The sequence below is a fragment of the Felis catus genome, chromosome A3 (genome assembly GCF_018350175.1).
Source record: "Felis catus isolate Fca126 chromosome A3, F.catus_Fca126_mat1.0, whole genome shotgun sequence".
NCBI classification, from domain to species: Eukaryota; Metazoa; Chordata; class Mammalia; order Carnivora; family Felidae; genus Felis; species Felis catus.
The window spans coordinates 99,172,265-99,185,953 of record NC_058370.1 but is presented as its reverse complement, the minus strand read 5'-3'; the positions used below and the strand labels follow the sequence as shown (position 1 = coordinate 99,185,953).

Here is a 13,689-nt window from a genome sequence, read left to right as displayed (position 1 = left end):
CATTTTATATATAAACTACATCTTCTTTATCCATTCATCAATTGATGGACATTTAGGCTCTTTCCATAATTTGACTATTGTTGAAAGTGCTGCTATAAACATTGGGGTACATGTGTCCCTGTGATTCAGCGCTCCTGTATCTTTTGGATAAATTCCTAATAGTGCTGTTGCTGGGTCGTAGGGTAGTTGTATTTTTAATTTTTTTGAGGAGCCTCCACACTGTTTTCCAGAGCAGCTGCACCAGTTTGCATTCCTACCAACAGTGCAAGAGGGTTCCTGTTTCTCCACATCCTTGCCAGCATCTATAGTCTCCTGATTTGTTCATTTTAACCACTGACTGGCCTGAGGTGGTATCTCAGTGTGGTTTTGATTTGTATTTCCCTGATGATGAGTGATGTTGAGCATCTTTTCATGTGTTGGTTGGCTATCTGGATGTCTTCTTTGGAGAAGTGTCTATTCATGTCTTCTGCCCATTCTTCACTGGATTATTTGGTTTTCAGGTGTTGAGTTTGGTAAATTCTTTATAGATGTTGGGTACCAACCCTTTGTCTGATATGTCACTTGCAAATATCTTTTCCCATTCCATCAGTTGCCTTTTAGTTTTGTGGATTGTTTCCTTTGCAGTGCAGAAGCTTTTTATCTTGATGAGGTCCCAGTAGTTCATTTTTGCTTTTAATTCCCTTGCCTTTGGAGACGTGTCAAGCAAGAAATTGCTGCGGCTGAGGTCAAACAGGTTGTTGCCTGCTTTCTCCTCTAGAGTTTTGATAGTTTCCTGACTCACATTTAGGTCTTTCATCCATTTTGAGTTTATTTTTGTATATGGTGTAAGAAAGTGGTCTAGTTTCATTCTTCTGCATATTGCTGTCCAGTTCTCCCAGCACCATTTGCTAACGAGACTCTCTTTTTTCCATTGGATACTTTTCCCTGCTTTGTGAAAGATTAGTTGGCCATACATTTGTGAGTCCAATTCTGGGTTTTCTATTCTATCCCATTGGTCTATGTGTCTGTTTTTGTGCCAGTACCATACTGTCTTGATGATTACAGCTTTGTAGTAGAGGCTAAAATCTGGGATTGTGATGCCTCTTGCTTTGATTTTCTTTTTCAAGATTTCTTTGGCTATTTGGGGTCTTTTGTAGTTCCATACAAATTTTAGGATTGTTTGTTCTAGCTTTGAGGAGAATGCTGGTGCAATTTTGATTGGGATTGCATTGAATGTGTAGATTGCTTTGGGTAGTATTCACATTTTAACAACATTTATTCTTCCAATCCATGAGCACGGAATGTTTTTCTATTTCTTTATATCTTCTTCAATTTCCTTCCTAAGCTTTCTATAGTTTTCAGCATACAAATCTTTTACATCTTTGGTTAGGTTTATTCTTAGGTATTTTATGGTTCTTGGTGCAATTGTAAATGGGATCAATTTCTTGATTTCTCTTTCTGTTGCTTCATTATTGGTGTATAGAAATGCAACCGATTTCTGTACATTGATTATGTACCCTGCGACTTTGCTGAATTCATGTATCAGTTCTAGCTGCCTTTTGGTGGAGTCTTTTGGGTTTTCCATGTAGAGTATCATGTCCTCTGCAAAAAGTGAAAGTTTGACTTCTTCTTTGCCAATTTTGATGCCTTTTATTTATCATTTTGTTGTCTGATTGCTGATGCTAGAACTTCCAACACTATGTTAAAACAACAGTTGTGAGAGTGGACATCCCTGATGTGTTCCTGATCTCAGTGGGAAAGCTCTCAGTTTTTCCCCATTGAGGATGATATTAGCTGTGGGCTTTTCATATATGGCTTTTATGATGTTTAGGTATGTTCCTTCTATCCTGACTTTCTTGAGGGTTTTTATTAAGAAAGGATGCTGTATTTTGTCAAATGCTTTTCTGCATCTATTGACAGGATCATATGGTTCTTATCCCTTCTTTTACTAATGTGATGTATCACATTGATTGATTTGCAAATATTGAACCAGCCCTGCAACCCAGGAATGAATCCCACTTGATCATGGTGAATAATTCTTTTTATATGCTGTTGAATTTGATTTGCTGGTACCTTGTTGAGAATTTTTGCATCCATGTTCATCAGGGATATTGGTCTGTAATTTTCCTTTTTTTGTGGGGTCTCTGGTTTGGGAATCAAGGTAATAATGCCGGCTTCATAGAATGAGTCCAGAAGTTTTCCTTTCGTTTCTATTTTTTGGAACAGCTTGAGAAGCATGGGTATTAACTCTGCCTTAAATGTCTGGTAGAATTGGGGTGCCTGGGTAGCTCAGTCAGTTGAGCATCCAACTTCGGCTTGGGTCATGATCTCACGGTTTGTGGTTCGAGCCCCATGGTTTGTGGTTTGAGCCCCACAGCTCAGAGCCTGGAGCCTGCTTTGGATTCTGTGTCTTCCTCTCTCTCTCTGTCTCTCTGTCTCTCTCTCTCTCTTCCCCACCCCCGCTTATGCTCTGCCCCTCAAGAATGAATAAATGTTAAAAAAAAAAAAATTTAAATGTCTGGTGGAATTCCCCTGGGAAGCCATCTGGCCCAGGACTCTTATTTGTTGGGAGATTTTTGATAACTGATTCAATTTCTTCACTAGTTATGGGTCTGTTCAAATTTTCTATTTCTTCCCGTTTGAGTTTTGGTAGTGTATGGGTGTCCAGGAATTTGTCCATTTCTTCCAGATTGTCCAGTTTGTTGGGATATAATTTTTCATAGTATTCTCTGATAATTGCTTGAATTATTTTTATTTTTATTTTTTTAATGTTTATTTTTGAGAGAGAGAGAGAGACAGAGCATGAGCAGGGGAGGGGCAGAGAGAGAGGAAGACACAAACTCTGAAGTAGGCTCCAGGCTCTGGACTGTCAGCACAGAGCTCAATGCAAGGCTTGAACTCACAAACTGCAAGATCATGACCTGAGCTGAAGTCAGACACTTAACCAACTGAACCACCCAGGCACCCCTGATAATTGCTTGTATTTCTGAGGGATTGTTTGTGATAAATCCATTTTCATTGGTGATTTTATCATTTGGGTCCTCTCTCTTTTCAAGAAGTCTGGCTAGGGGTTTATCAATTTTATTTTTTCAGAAAATCAGTTCTTAGTTTCATTGGTCTGTTCTACTGAGTTTTTTTGGATTCCGATTGTTTATTTCTGCTCTAATCTTTGTTATTTCTCTTCTTCTGCTGGCCTTGGGGTTTCTTTGTTGTTCTGCTTCTAGTTCCTTTAGGTGTACTGTTAGATTTTATATTTGGGTTTTTTCTTGTTTCTTGAGATAGGCCTGGATTGCAATGTATTTTCCTTAGGACTGTCTTTGCTGCATCCCAAAGGGTTTGAACTTTTGTGTTTTCATTTTCATTTGTTTCCATGTATTTTTTAATTTATTGTTTAATTGCCTGGTTGACCCATTTATTCTTTAGTAGGATGTTCTTTAACCTGCATGCATTTGGAGGTTTTCCAAACTTTTTCCTGTGGTTGATTTCAAGTTTCATAGCATTGTGATCTGAAAATGTACGTGGTATGATCTCAATTCTTTTATATTTATCGAGGGCTGTTTTGTAACCCAGTATGTGATCTATCTTGGAGAATGTTCCATGTGCACTCGAGAAGAATGTGTATTCTACTGCTTTAGGATGAAACGTTCTGAATATATCTGTCAAGTCCATCTGGTCCAGTGTATCATTCAGGGCCATTGTTTCTTTATTGACCCTCTGTCTAGATGATCTGTCCATTGTTGTAAGTGGAATATTAAAGTGCCCTGCATTTACCACATTCTTACCGATAAGATTGCTTACGTTTGTGATTGTTTTATATATTTGGGTGCTGTCAAACTGGGTGCATAAACGTTTATAATTGTTAGCTCTTCTTGATGTTTAGACCCTGCAATTATGATATAATGGCCTTCTTCATCTCTTGTTACAGTCTTTCATTTAAAATCTAGCTATAAGTATAGCTACTCCAGCTTTCTTTTGACTTCCAGTAGCATGATAGATGGTTCTCTATCCCCTCACTTTCAATCTGAAGGTGCCCTCAGGTCTAAAATGGGTCTTTTGTAGACAGCAAGTAGGTGAGTCTTGTTTTTTTTATCCATTCTGATACCCCATGGCTTTTGATTCGAGCATTTAGTCCGTTTACATTCAGTGTTATTGAAAGATACAGGTTTTGAGTCATTGTGTTATCTGTAGGTCTCATGCTTGTAGAGATATCTCTGGTCCTTTGTAGTCTTTGCAACATTCCACTCACAGAGTCCCCCTTAGGATCTCTTGTAGGGCTGGTTTAGTGGTGATGAATTCCTTCAGTTTTTGTTTGTCTCGGAAAACCTTTATCTCTCCTTCTATTCTGAATGACAGGCTTGCTGGATAATGGATTCTTGGCTGCATATTTTTCCTATGCAACACATTGAAAATTTCCTGCCACTCCTTTCTGCCCTGCCAAGTTTCAGTAGATAGGTCTGCTACTACCCCTATGTGTCTACCCTTGTAGGTTAAGGCCTTTTTGTCCCTAGCTGCTTTCAGAATTCTCTCTTTGTCTTTGTATTTTGCCAGTTTCACTATGAAATGTCATGCAGAAGATCAATTCAAGTTATGTCTGAAGAGAGTGCTCTGTGCCTCCTGGATTTCAGTGTCTGTTTCCTTTCCCAGATTGGGGAAGTTCTCAGCTATGATTTGTTCAAGTACACCTTCTGCCCCTTTCTCTCTGTCTTCTTCTTCTGGAACTCCTATGATACGGATATTATTACATTTCATTGAATCACTTAGTTCTCTAATTCTCCCCTCGTGGTCCAGACTTTTTTTAATCTTTCTTTTTCTCAGCTTTCTTTTTCCATAATTTTATCTTCTATTTCACCTATTCTCCCCTCTGCCTCTTCAGTCCTCGCTGTCACTGCCTCTATTTTATTTTGCACCTCATTTACAGCATTTTTTAATTCATCATGACTGTTTTTTAGTTCCTTGATCTCTGCAGCGATAGATTCTCTGCTATCTTCTATACTTTTTTCAAGCCTAGTGATTAATCTTATGACTATTATTCTAAATTCTTGTTCAGTTTTATTGTTTATATCTGTTTTGATCAGTTCTTTAGCTGTCATTTCTTCCTGGAATTTCTTCTGAGGAGAATTCTTCCGTTTCATCATTTTGACTAGTTTTCTGTCTCCTATGTGTTTTAAAAGCTTGTTATGTGTCCTGCATCTGTGAGCACCACTATACTAAAGAGGTGTCATAAGCTATCCAGGGCCTGGCCCTTGAGGAGGTGTTTTTTGGAGTGTGTTACTTGCTCTCTGTTGTTGTGACTCTGGTTGTTTTATCTCCCTACCTGTAGTGATGTTTTGAACCCTCCACCAAGTGTGCTTTGATTTGTTTGTTGAAGTAGCCCTTTAACAGTATCCTGGGGTAACACAAGCCCACGAAGATGAGTGCGTTCAGTGCACTACATTCAGTGCAAAAAACCAAAACCCGCAGAGCCGTTCTGGCTCCGAATGTGTGGCGTTCTGCTGTGAGGCAATGCGCTGCGATGCACGCGGTCATTGTTTCTCTGTAGGCTATGGAGGTGTCATAGTAGGGGGACTGAGAGGTGCAAGGGATCACTCCCTCCCACTTCACCTCCCAGAAACACGGGGACTCCAGAAACTTTTTGCACCAAAGACGTCTTCACCCCACCATCACTCTGAAACACCGTCACCTAATAGTCGCATTTCTTCCATTGGCTATTATTTATCCTGTTTTGCTCCCCTTATCCCTCATGGGGCAGGTGCTCTCTGGGAGCAGTTACTGAGGTCCTTTATAACTCCCCCACCTGGTCTAAAGGGCTGCCTTCCTTCAGCCTTTGGGGTAAGGGGCCTATAATTGTAAATTCACATGTAGTACCATAGGTCCCTGAGGATCTGTCTGCTTTTTTCCCTGGTCTGTTTTCGCTCTGTCATTCAAATTGGGTAATTTCCATTTCATGGATTCTTTCCTCTCTCCCCTCCTTTATGCCATTGAACTCATCCACTGAGCTTTTAGCTTTGGTTGTTTTATTTTTCACTTCTGAAATTTACATTTGGGTTCTCTTTATATCTTCTATTTTTTTGCTGAGACTTCAAATTTTTTTTTTTTTTTTTTTTTTTGATAAGGGCTTTCTGTTTTCTCATTTGGTTTCAAGCATGTTCATAATTGTTTGTTTAAAGCATTTTTAGCATGCCTTCTTTAAATCCTTGTTAGATAATTCTTCATCTTGGTGTTAGCATCTGTTGATTCTCTTTTCATTCAGTTTGAGATCTCCCTAGTTCTTAATATTCTGAATGATTTTTGATTGAACCGTGGATAATTTGTGTATTATGTTATGAGACTCTGGGTCTTCTTTGAACCTCGTTTTGACACTGCTTCAGCAGAGATTGTTGGGGGAGGCGTCTCATTACTACCAGGTAGATGTAGAAGTCCAAGTTCCCTACTTGCTTCCATTGATACTGGAGTGGGTGGGCTCTTCCTTACTGGGGATGACGGTTCTGCTCCCCTGCTTGGTCCCTACTGACATTCAGTGGGGATGGCCTTGTTATTGTTGGGTGATGGTGAAAGCCCTGACTCTCCACAGTGCCTTCTCTGAGACCAGAGAAGAGCCTCAGTACTGCTGGATGAAGATAGACATGCAGGCTTCCCACATGGTTTCCACCGACATGGTGGGGGTGGGGCTCATTATCAGCTGGCACACATGAATGTTCTGACTGCCTACTTGGCTTTCTCTTTCACCAACCTGGAAGGTATGTTGGGGTGCCTCAGTGCAGCCTCCTAAATGTGGAAGTCCAGGATTCCCTTTTGGCCCTTTGCTCATATGAGTGAGGGTGGAGGCACAGTTTTTTCCTGTAGTGTTTGGTTGGTATGGTATAGTTATTGCCTCAGAGTTTTCTGTTTTCTTAGGCTGTCCTTGACTGTTTTGCTAGAGAGAGCAAGCTTTGGGGGAAAATGCTTTTTTCTATACCCTTATGTGTTTCTGGAATATTGTCTGCTTTAGCTCCATATCTAGGATGCATGAGGCAAAAGAAAACCCAGGGAGCTCACCGGTGTATCATTTCTTGAGTCTCAAAGTCCCTAGTCACCTTGCCTTTTTCGTCTCTTAGAGATTTCTTGTATTTGTTTTCTATATAATGCCCAGGGATTTTACTTAACAGGAAGAACAGAGGAAAGTACTTCTACTCAGAAGCAGAAGTATCCTTGTGATAGGTATTTTTCAGTGATAGCCTCTTTTACTATATATACTGTAAGGATCATAGGAGTAATCTACCCTAAAAACATGACTTTTGTTACCGTCTGTGTATGCATTTTGCATTTATGTAATTTACATATATATCATTTCTATAATCAGTTGAAAGCCCCTTAGAAAAATGATAACATCCTGGTGTTACTATGAGTATATAGTGATGATAACACAGAACTTTGCTTAAGAATGTAAATATGCTGTACTAAAGTTGAAGTAGCTGTAGTTATGGTTTTTGTCTCAGTCTGACAAGAATTCTACTTGCCCTGATAGGGGGATCATATTGTTAGAAGAGTTTCTGAGTTCTTAAGAAGTGCTCCAAGGCAGGGGTGCCTGGGTGGCTCAGTTGGTTAAGCGGCCGATTTCGGCTCAGGTCATGATCTCGCAGTTCGTGAGTTCGAGCCCCGCGTCGGGCTCTGTGCTGACAGCTCAGAATCTGGAGCCTGTTTCAGATTCTGTGTCTCCCTCTCTCTGACCCTCCCCCATTCATGCTCTGTCTCTCTCTGTCTCAAAAATAAATAAACGTTAAAAAATTTTTTTTTTTTTTAAAAAAGAAGTGCTCCAAGGCAGAAGTTTAAAGAAAGCAAATCATGGACATGCTGGAAGTATTCACCACCCCGTAATCCTTCCTCTGTTTTTAGCCCATACAAAGTTTTGTGTTTTATTTAAAAAATTTTTTATATAATATATTCTGACAACTGAAGTTACTCAGTTATTCTCAACCTGTTATATATAGGGATTCACCTATTATATACAGATTGTGGCATGAAAGAAATTATCTTTCCTGTAGCTCAGCCATGCATGGTGAACTATAGTAGAGAGGACATCTAGGTACCCCCACCCTCGTCCCCACATGTATGCACCTTGTCCAGATGAGAACTTAGGCACTTTCTCATAGGCCCATGGTATGAAGGGAATTAGGTAAGATAGACTTGAACTCAGAGGGATCTTGGCCTTATTCCCTAGTTATCTTTATATCGATTTGAGGGGCACCTGGGTGGCTCAGTCAGTTAAGCGTCCGACTTTGGCTTGGGTCATGATCTCATGGTTTGTGAGTTTGAGCCCCACATCAGGCTCTGTGCTGACAGCTTGGAGCCTGGAGCCTGCTTTGGATTTTGTGTCTCCCTGTCTCTGCCCCTCCCCTGCCCGCGCTCTCTCTCTCTCTCTCTCTCTCTCTCTCTCAATAAATAAACATTAAAAAGTTTTCTATATTGATTTTTTAAAGTCTATATATTATTTGAAAATTAGTAGAAAAATAATTGTGAGAAAGATATATAGCATTCCTAAGTGTGACTAATGCTGGTTTGCAGGCTGAATGTTTTAGTGGCTTAATAGTTTGGGTATGTATAAATCTAACCGGTTATTTTCTGCCACTCTAAGCAGGATTGTACTTAGCAAGTTCATATTGATACTACTCCTTTCATACAGATTCTTAGAGCAGGTAATGTAGGTCTTTCCTACACTGCTTTGTTGACGTGAAATAATCCTAACTAATGGTGTACTCTCCCCTTGGTCTAACTTTTAAAACTTCCTTGCTTCAATTTAAACCTTTTCTTCTTATTTCATCATTTGAAGGTATTGTTGATTTGGATGGCAAATTGTGGAATGGGTTTTTTTATATACTTGTATTTGTAATATGATAGTCTGTCATATGAACATAACCTAATGTTTTTAAATTCTCTTCCTTTAAGGTATTGTATCCAGATCTGGGACCCTGACTTATGAAGCGGTTCACCAAACAACACAAGTTGGACTGGGGCAGTCTTTGTGCGTTGGTGAGAGATTTTTGATAAAATCATTTTACTGTAACACAGTGTCTTCACTGAAAGAGTAGAGTACTAATTATTATTTTGATTTTTTTGTAAGAAGTTTTGATAACCATTTCATTAAAAAGATGGTGTGATCTTAAATTTAATTTGCCGAAGTGTGAAGCACCACCATATATTTTCAAGATTCATGGTCCAAGGTTTGACTTTCATGTTGAGGAACAAGCATCGTGAGACATTTAGCTCCGGAAGAGGCTTGGTGCCTGAAAACACCACTTACTTGACTTGCTGTGAAGAAATGGTTCTTCATTAGGACTTTTGTTACTGTAATTATCATTTTGTTTCCATTGTAAACTGTTATTTATGCTTCACAGTTAGGGAATTCTTTGCTGTTTGTTGTCTTATTCTTAAGGCAACCTTCTGAGGCACCTCTGAGCTGAAAAGTTGTACTATTGTAGCTTTATTGGTGAGAAAATCTATGTTGAGGATGATTGAGCTCCCAGAACCTCTTTTTTTATCTCATTATACTGCCTACCTCTTTTAAAAGTAACAAGGTTTTACATTTTAAAATAATTTTAGTATTTGTTGCCAAAGCCAGGCAGTTTTCTCATTTTTATAAATATTTCTTCAAATTTTTAGAATAACTTTTAAAAGCCTTTCAAGGGCCGTCTGGGTGGCTCAGTCAGCTAAGCATCTGACTCTTGATCTCAACTCAGGTTGTGATCTCATGATTCATGAGATCAAGCCCCACGTAGGGCCCTGTGCTGACAGCGCAGGAGCCTGCTTGGGATTCTCTCCCTCTCTCTCTGCCTCTCTCTCTGTCAAAATAAATAAAATTAAAAAAATAAAAGCCTTTCAAGAATACCTTTTTATAATAAATTATACAATATAGCCCTGGAGCATTATTAGGATTGAGAGCCATAAAATCACTATCGGAAACCTTAATTGAGCTTCTCTGTGTACAAAGCGCAATCTTAGCCACAAAGTGATGGAGAATAAGAACAGGTTTGAAACAGAGTTGCCAAAGTCATGTTCTCCAGTGTCTGTTTTTAATTTGTAAAATGCTAATAATAATAATGCCCATTTCACAGAGAGGTTAGAAGAATTAGGAAATGGCAGGTCTAACGTGTGCTGAGGCACAGTCCTTGACACACATTTGGCACTCAAATGCAACTTCTCTTCAGAGGTGCATTGAAAAGTAGGAAATCAATCCTGCTTTCAGTAAGTTTACAATGTAAAAATTTTGTAAAGTGTCAGCCAATCTGTTGGGAACATTTACTTTAATCCTATCCGAGTAGTTGTCTTTAAATGCTTGTGCTGTAGTCATTACCCTGGATCTAAGGGAAGAGGGGTCAGTGCACCCCCAACTCTATCCCTCACTGGGACTTGGGTCTTGAAACTTGTATGCAGTTTCTCTGCAGTGTGCCTCATCTAATAGTTACTTTGTGCAAAGAAATTTGTAAAAGGTTTAATCAGAGAAGAGACATTCTTTTGTCTTCTGTAGCTTGCAGCACAAACACACATTTTCTTAAAATGCTTGAAAGAGTTATTTGGGAATAATTTTGTGGGAGGGAAGAAGCTTGATAAAGGAGCTAAAACAAAAAAAAGGTAGTCTTTGTGAGTATCAAAAGGCAACCACCATTTAGCATTCATGTAATATTAGAAACAAATGTAGCACTTTGTGATTGTTTTTAATGTTCAATGCAAGAGTGATGATACATTTTAAAACAGTGGTGAGAGGGGTAAGCAAAGTAAGAAATGAGTTGAAACAACATTTCTAAGCCTAATTTTTGTGGTTTGTCCTTAAATTTTCTGCTGGTGTTGATATTCTTCAACTTTTTCAGGCATTGGAGGTGATCCTTTTAATGGCACAGATTTTATTGACTGCCTTGAAATCTTTCTGAATGATCCAGCCACAGAAGGCATCATATTGATTGGTGAAATTGGCGGTAACGCAGAAGAAAATGCTGCAGAATTTTTGAAACAACATAATTCAGTAAGCTTGGGTTTGGGTTTGGAAAAATATAGCTCCCTGCACATAGTAGACACTTCCTGAGCTAGTCGCTGCTGCACTGCTGTTGAATCTTACTTTCCCGACTTTGCTTTTGCAGAGGTTGCTAACGGCCTCCATTCATCCTTCATCTCTATCCTCTTGGTTTTTCTCCTGGTTCTTCTCGTCTTAATTTTCCCCTGGATTTACTTTCTGTGCCTGTTCCTTAAGTGCGAATGACTAGTGTGTATAAACATCATACTTCATGCAGTTTCCAAGGCAGAAGCCTCAAAAGGATCTTTTACTTCCCTCTCATCACCTGTTTCCACTCAGTTATTACCAAGATCTGGCCTCAGTAATACACTGAGATTCAGAGCATCGTCTGTTATTGCTCCGTTTGCTCTGGTTTCAGCTGCTGTCTTACCTCATCTGCACCGTGTCTGTAGTTTCTTCCTGATAATCTCTACTGCTGTTCCTCAGCCAGCACTCCCTCCCCTTCTCTCCTGGGCCATCCTGCTCACGGCCACCCAATTATCTGCCCTTCGGAAATGCAGACACCGAAGCCTCATGACCCCTGGTTTTATTGAACCATTACAGTTTCCCATTCCGTATCGGATGAAGTGTGGACTTAGCATGTTATTCCAGTCCCTACACACCTCCCTAACCCTCTTCTCCAGCTCCATGTCCCATCTGACACGCCAGTTGTTTTCATTCCCGCTTGCCTTCGCCTGTTCCCTCTGCAAGGCATGCTTAATATCCGATTCTCACTCTGGTCTATGTCAGGGACAACAGGGAGCGGCATGTGGGTGCCCAGCCCAGTCCCCTGGCCCATGAGGCACCAGTAAGTGGTGGATAAGGAGAGAATAAATAGATTGTTAGGAGTTTGGGGTAAAATGTTACTAGAGTGTCTCGAATTCAAATAAATTGTAAAGTTTGAAATTTAAGGAAAAACTGACTTCTCTTTAGGGAAGAGGTTAATATGACATTATTACCATGTTCAAGTGAATTTTGGAATGTATTTAGACCCAGCTCTGAATCTCTTGAATAGCTTAGAATTTAGTGTGAAAAGCTAAACATATACATTTTACTTCATTTGGTGTATGTTTTCTTATTCCTGGCTAGTCCTTATGGGGCTAATTTTTATTAAGGACTACTGTGTTCAGGACTCTAGGTTGAACAGGTGACATAAAACACTTAGCACAGTACCTGGCACAGAGTGAACCATGTTATCTGCTGCCACCATTACTGTTTTTAGTATTATCATCATCATTACAATGAGAGTAGTTACTGGTAAAAGTGGTGGTGTTTAATCTTGACCCTTTGAGTAAGATGTTTTTGTCCTTTTATGAGTAAGGAAACTGACACAGAAAGGTTAATAACTTGCCGGTGGTAGGTGTACAACAAATGAGCTAAGGGTGGGATTCACCCACCAGGTCTGCCTGACGTGTCCATGATCCCATGGAGGGATCAGGAATTGGATTGCAGGGATTAAGGGCAAGGGTCAGCAGCCCCGGGCCTCTGATCAGACTACACTGACCTCATCCTGACTGGTCTTTCTGTTTTGGGGCTTTCACATTTCTCATTATTTCTGTATCCTATTTGCAGACTACACTTCCTCATAGTCTTTTTAATAGTATTTTTCTCTTAAAAAATTTCAAGTGACTCTTCTTTGTTTATAGGACAGACTATAAACTTGTCTGACATTCTAGGTTCATCAAAATCTTGTTTCTTTCTAGTGCAGTATTCTCACTCTGTGAGTACGAGGACAGAGGGATCAAGTAGAAATTAGTGCCACTCAGCAGTGCCTGGGTGATTCAGTCACTTAAGCGTCCGACTTCAGCTCGGGTCATGATCTCATGGTTCGTGAGTTCAAGCCCCGCGTCGGGCTCTGTGCTGACAGCTCGGAGCCTGGAGCCTGCTTCAGATTCTGTGTCTCCCTCTCTCTCTGCCCCTCCCCCGCTGCTGACGCTGTCTCTCTTTGTCTTTGAAAAATGAATAAACCTTAAAAAAAATTTAAAAAGGAATCAGTGCCACTCAAATATGAGATGCTCATATAACTGCAGAGCCCACACGTGAATGAATAATTGACCTGTAGACTCTTTTCTTTTTAATTCTGTACTATAGTAGATGCTGGGCATACAGAGCTAAGTGAGAACATAGTTCCTGCATTCAGGGAATATATAGTTTGGGAAGGGAACACATGGGAAGTCAGTCACAGCCACTGTAGTTAGTGTAACAGTGGAGACTTGTTAAGGGCACAGCAGGGTCCCTGAATGGAAGATGATCAACCATGAGGGCATTTGTGGAGACTGTGGGAGGAAGAGTCGGAAAGGCTCATGGGAGAAGAGAAGACTTGAGCCAGGTCTCAGAAGTTAAGTACAAGTTTGCCAGGCGTCCAAGGAGCGGGGAGAGCATTCTCGGCAGCGGAACAGAGGCCGAGCAGCCCGGAATTGCTGCACGGTGAAGAGCAGGAGGAGCGGTGGGAGACGAGGCCGGAGTAAGCAGGGTCAGACCACACAGGCACTGGCGTGCTGGCACCTTAGCACAAGAAGCAACCTTTCTAGTAATCGTTCACTGCCTCGTACTCACAGTTAAAAAACAAAACACAACTGACTGCATTTAAGAATGTCCTTGATGAAGCAGTGGAGATTATTAAGTTTGTTAAATCCTGACCCATAAGGCAGTGTTTTGTGATGAAGGGGGAGGTAAAGCAGCTTTCCAGT

General features: G+C 40.3%; 1 protein-coding gene across 3 annotated transcripts in view; it reads left to right on the top strand.

Annotated features, from left to right (window-relative positions):
- Positions 1 to 13,689, top strand: part of SUCLG1 (succinate-CoA ligase GDP/ADP-forming subunit alpha) — a 42,772-nt gene that overhangs the window by 23,576 nt on the left and 5,507 nt on the right. For all 3 annotated transcript variants that reach the window (XM_011281193.3, XM_011281194.4, XM_019827510.1), the window contains 2 exons: positions 8,902 to 8,985; positions 10,821 to 10,972. In XM_011281193.3, coding sequence (XP_011279495.1) covers positions 8,902 to 8,985; positions 10,821 to 10,972 — 236 coding nt within the window. The remainder of the gene's footprint in view (positions 1 to 8,901; positions 8,986 to 10,820; positions 10,973 to 13,689) is intronic.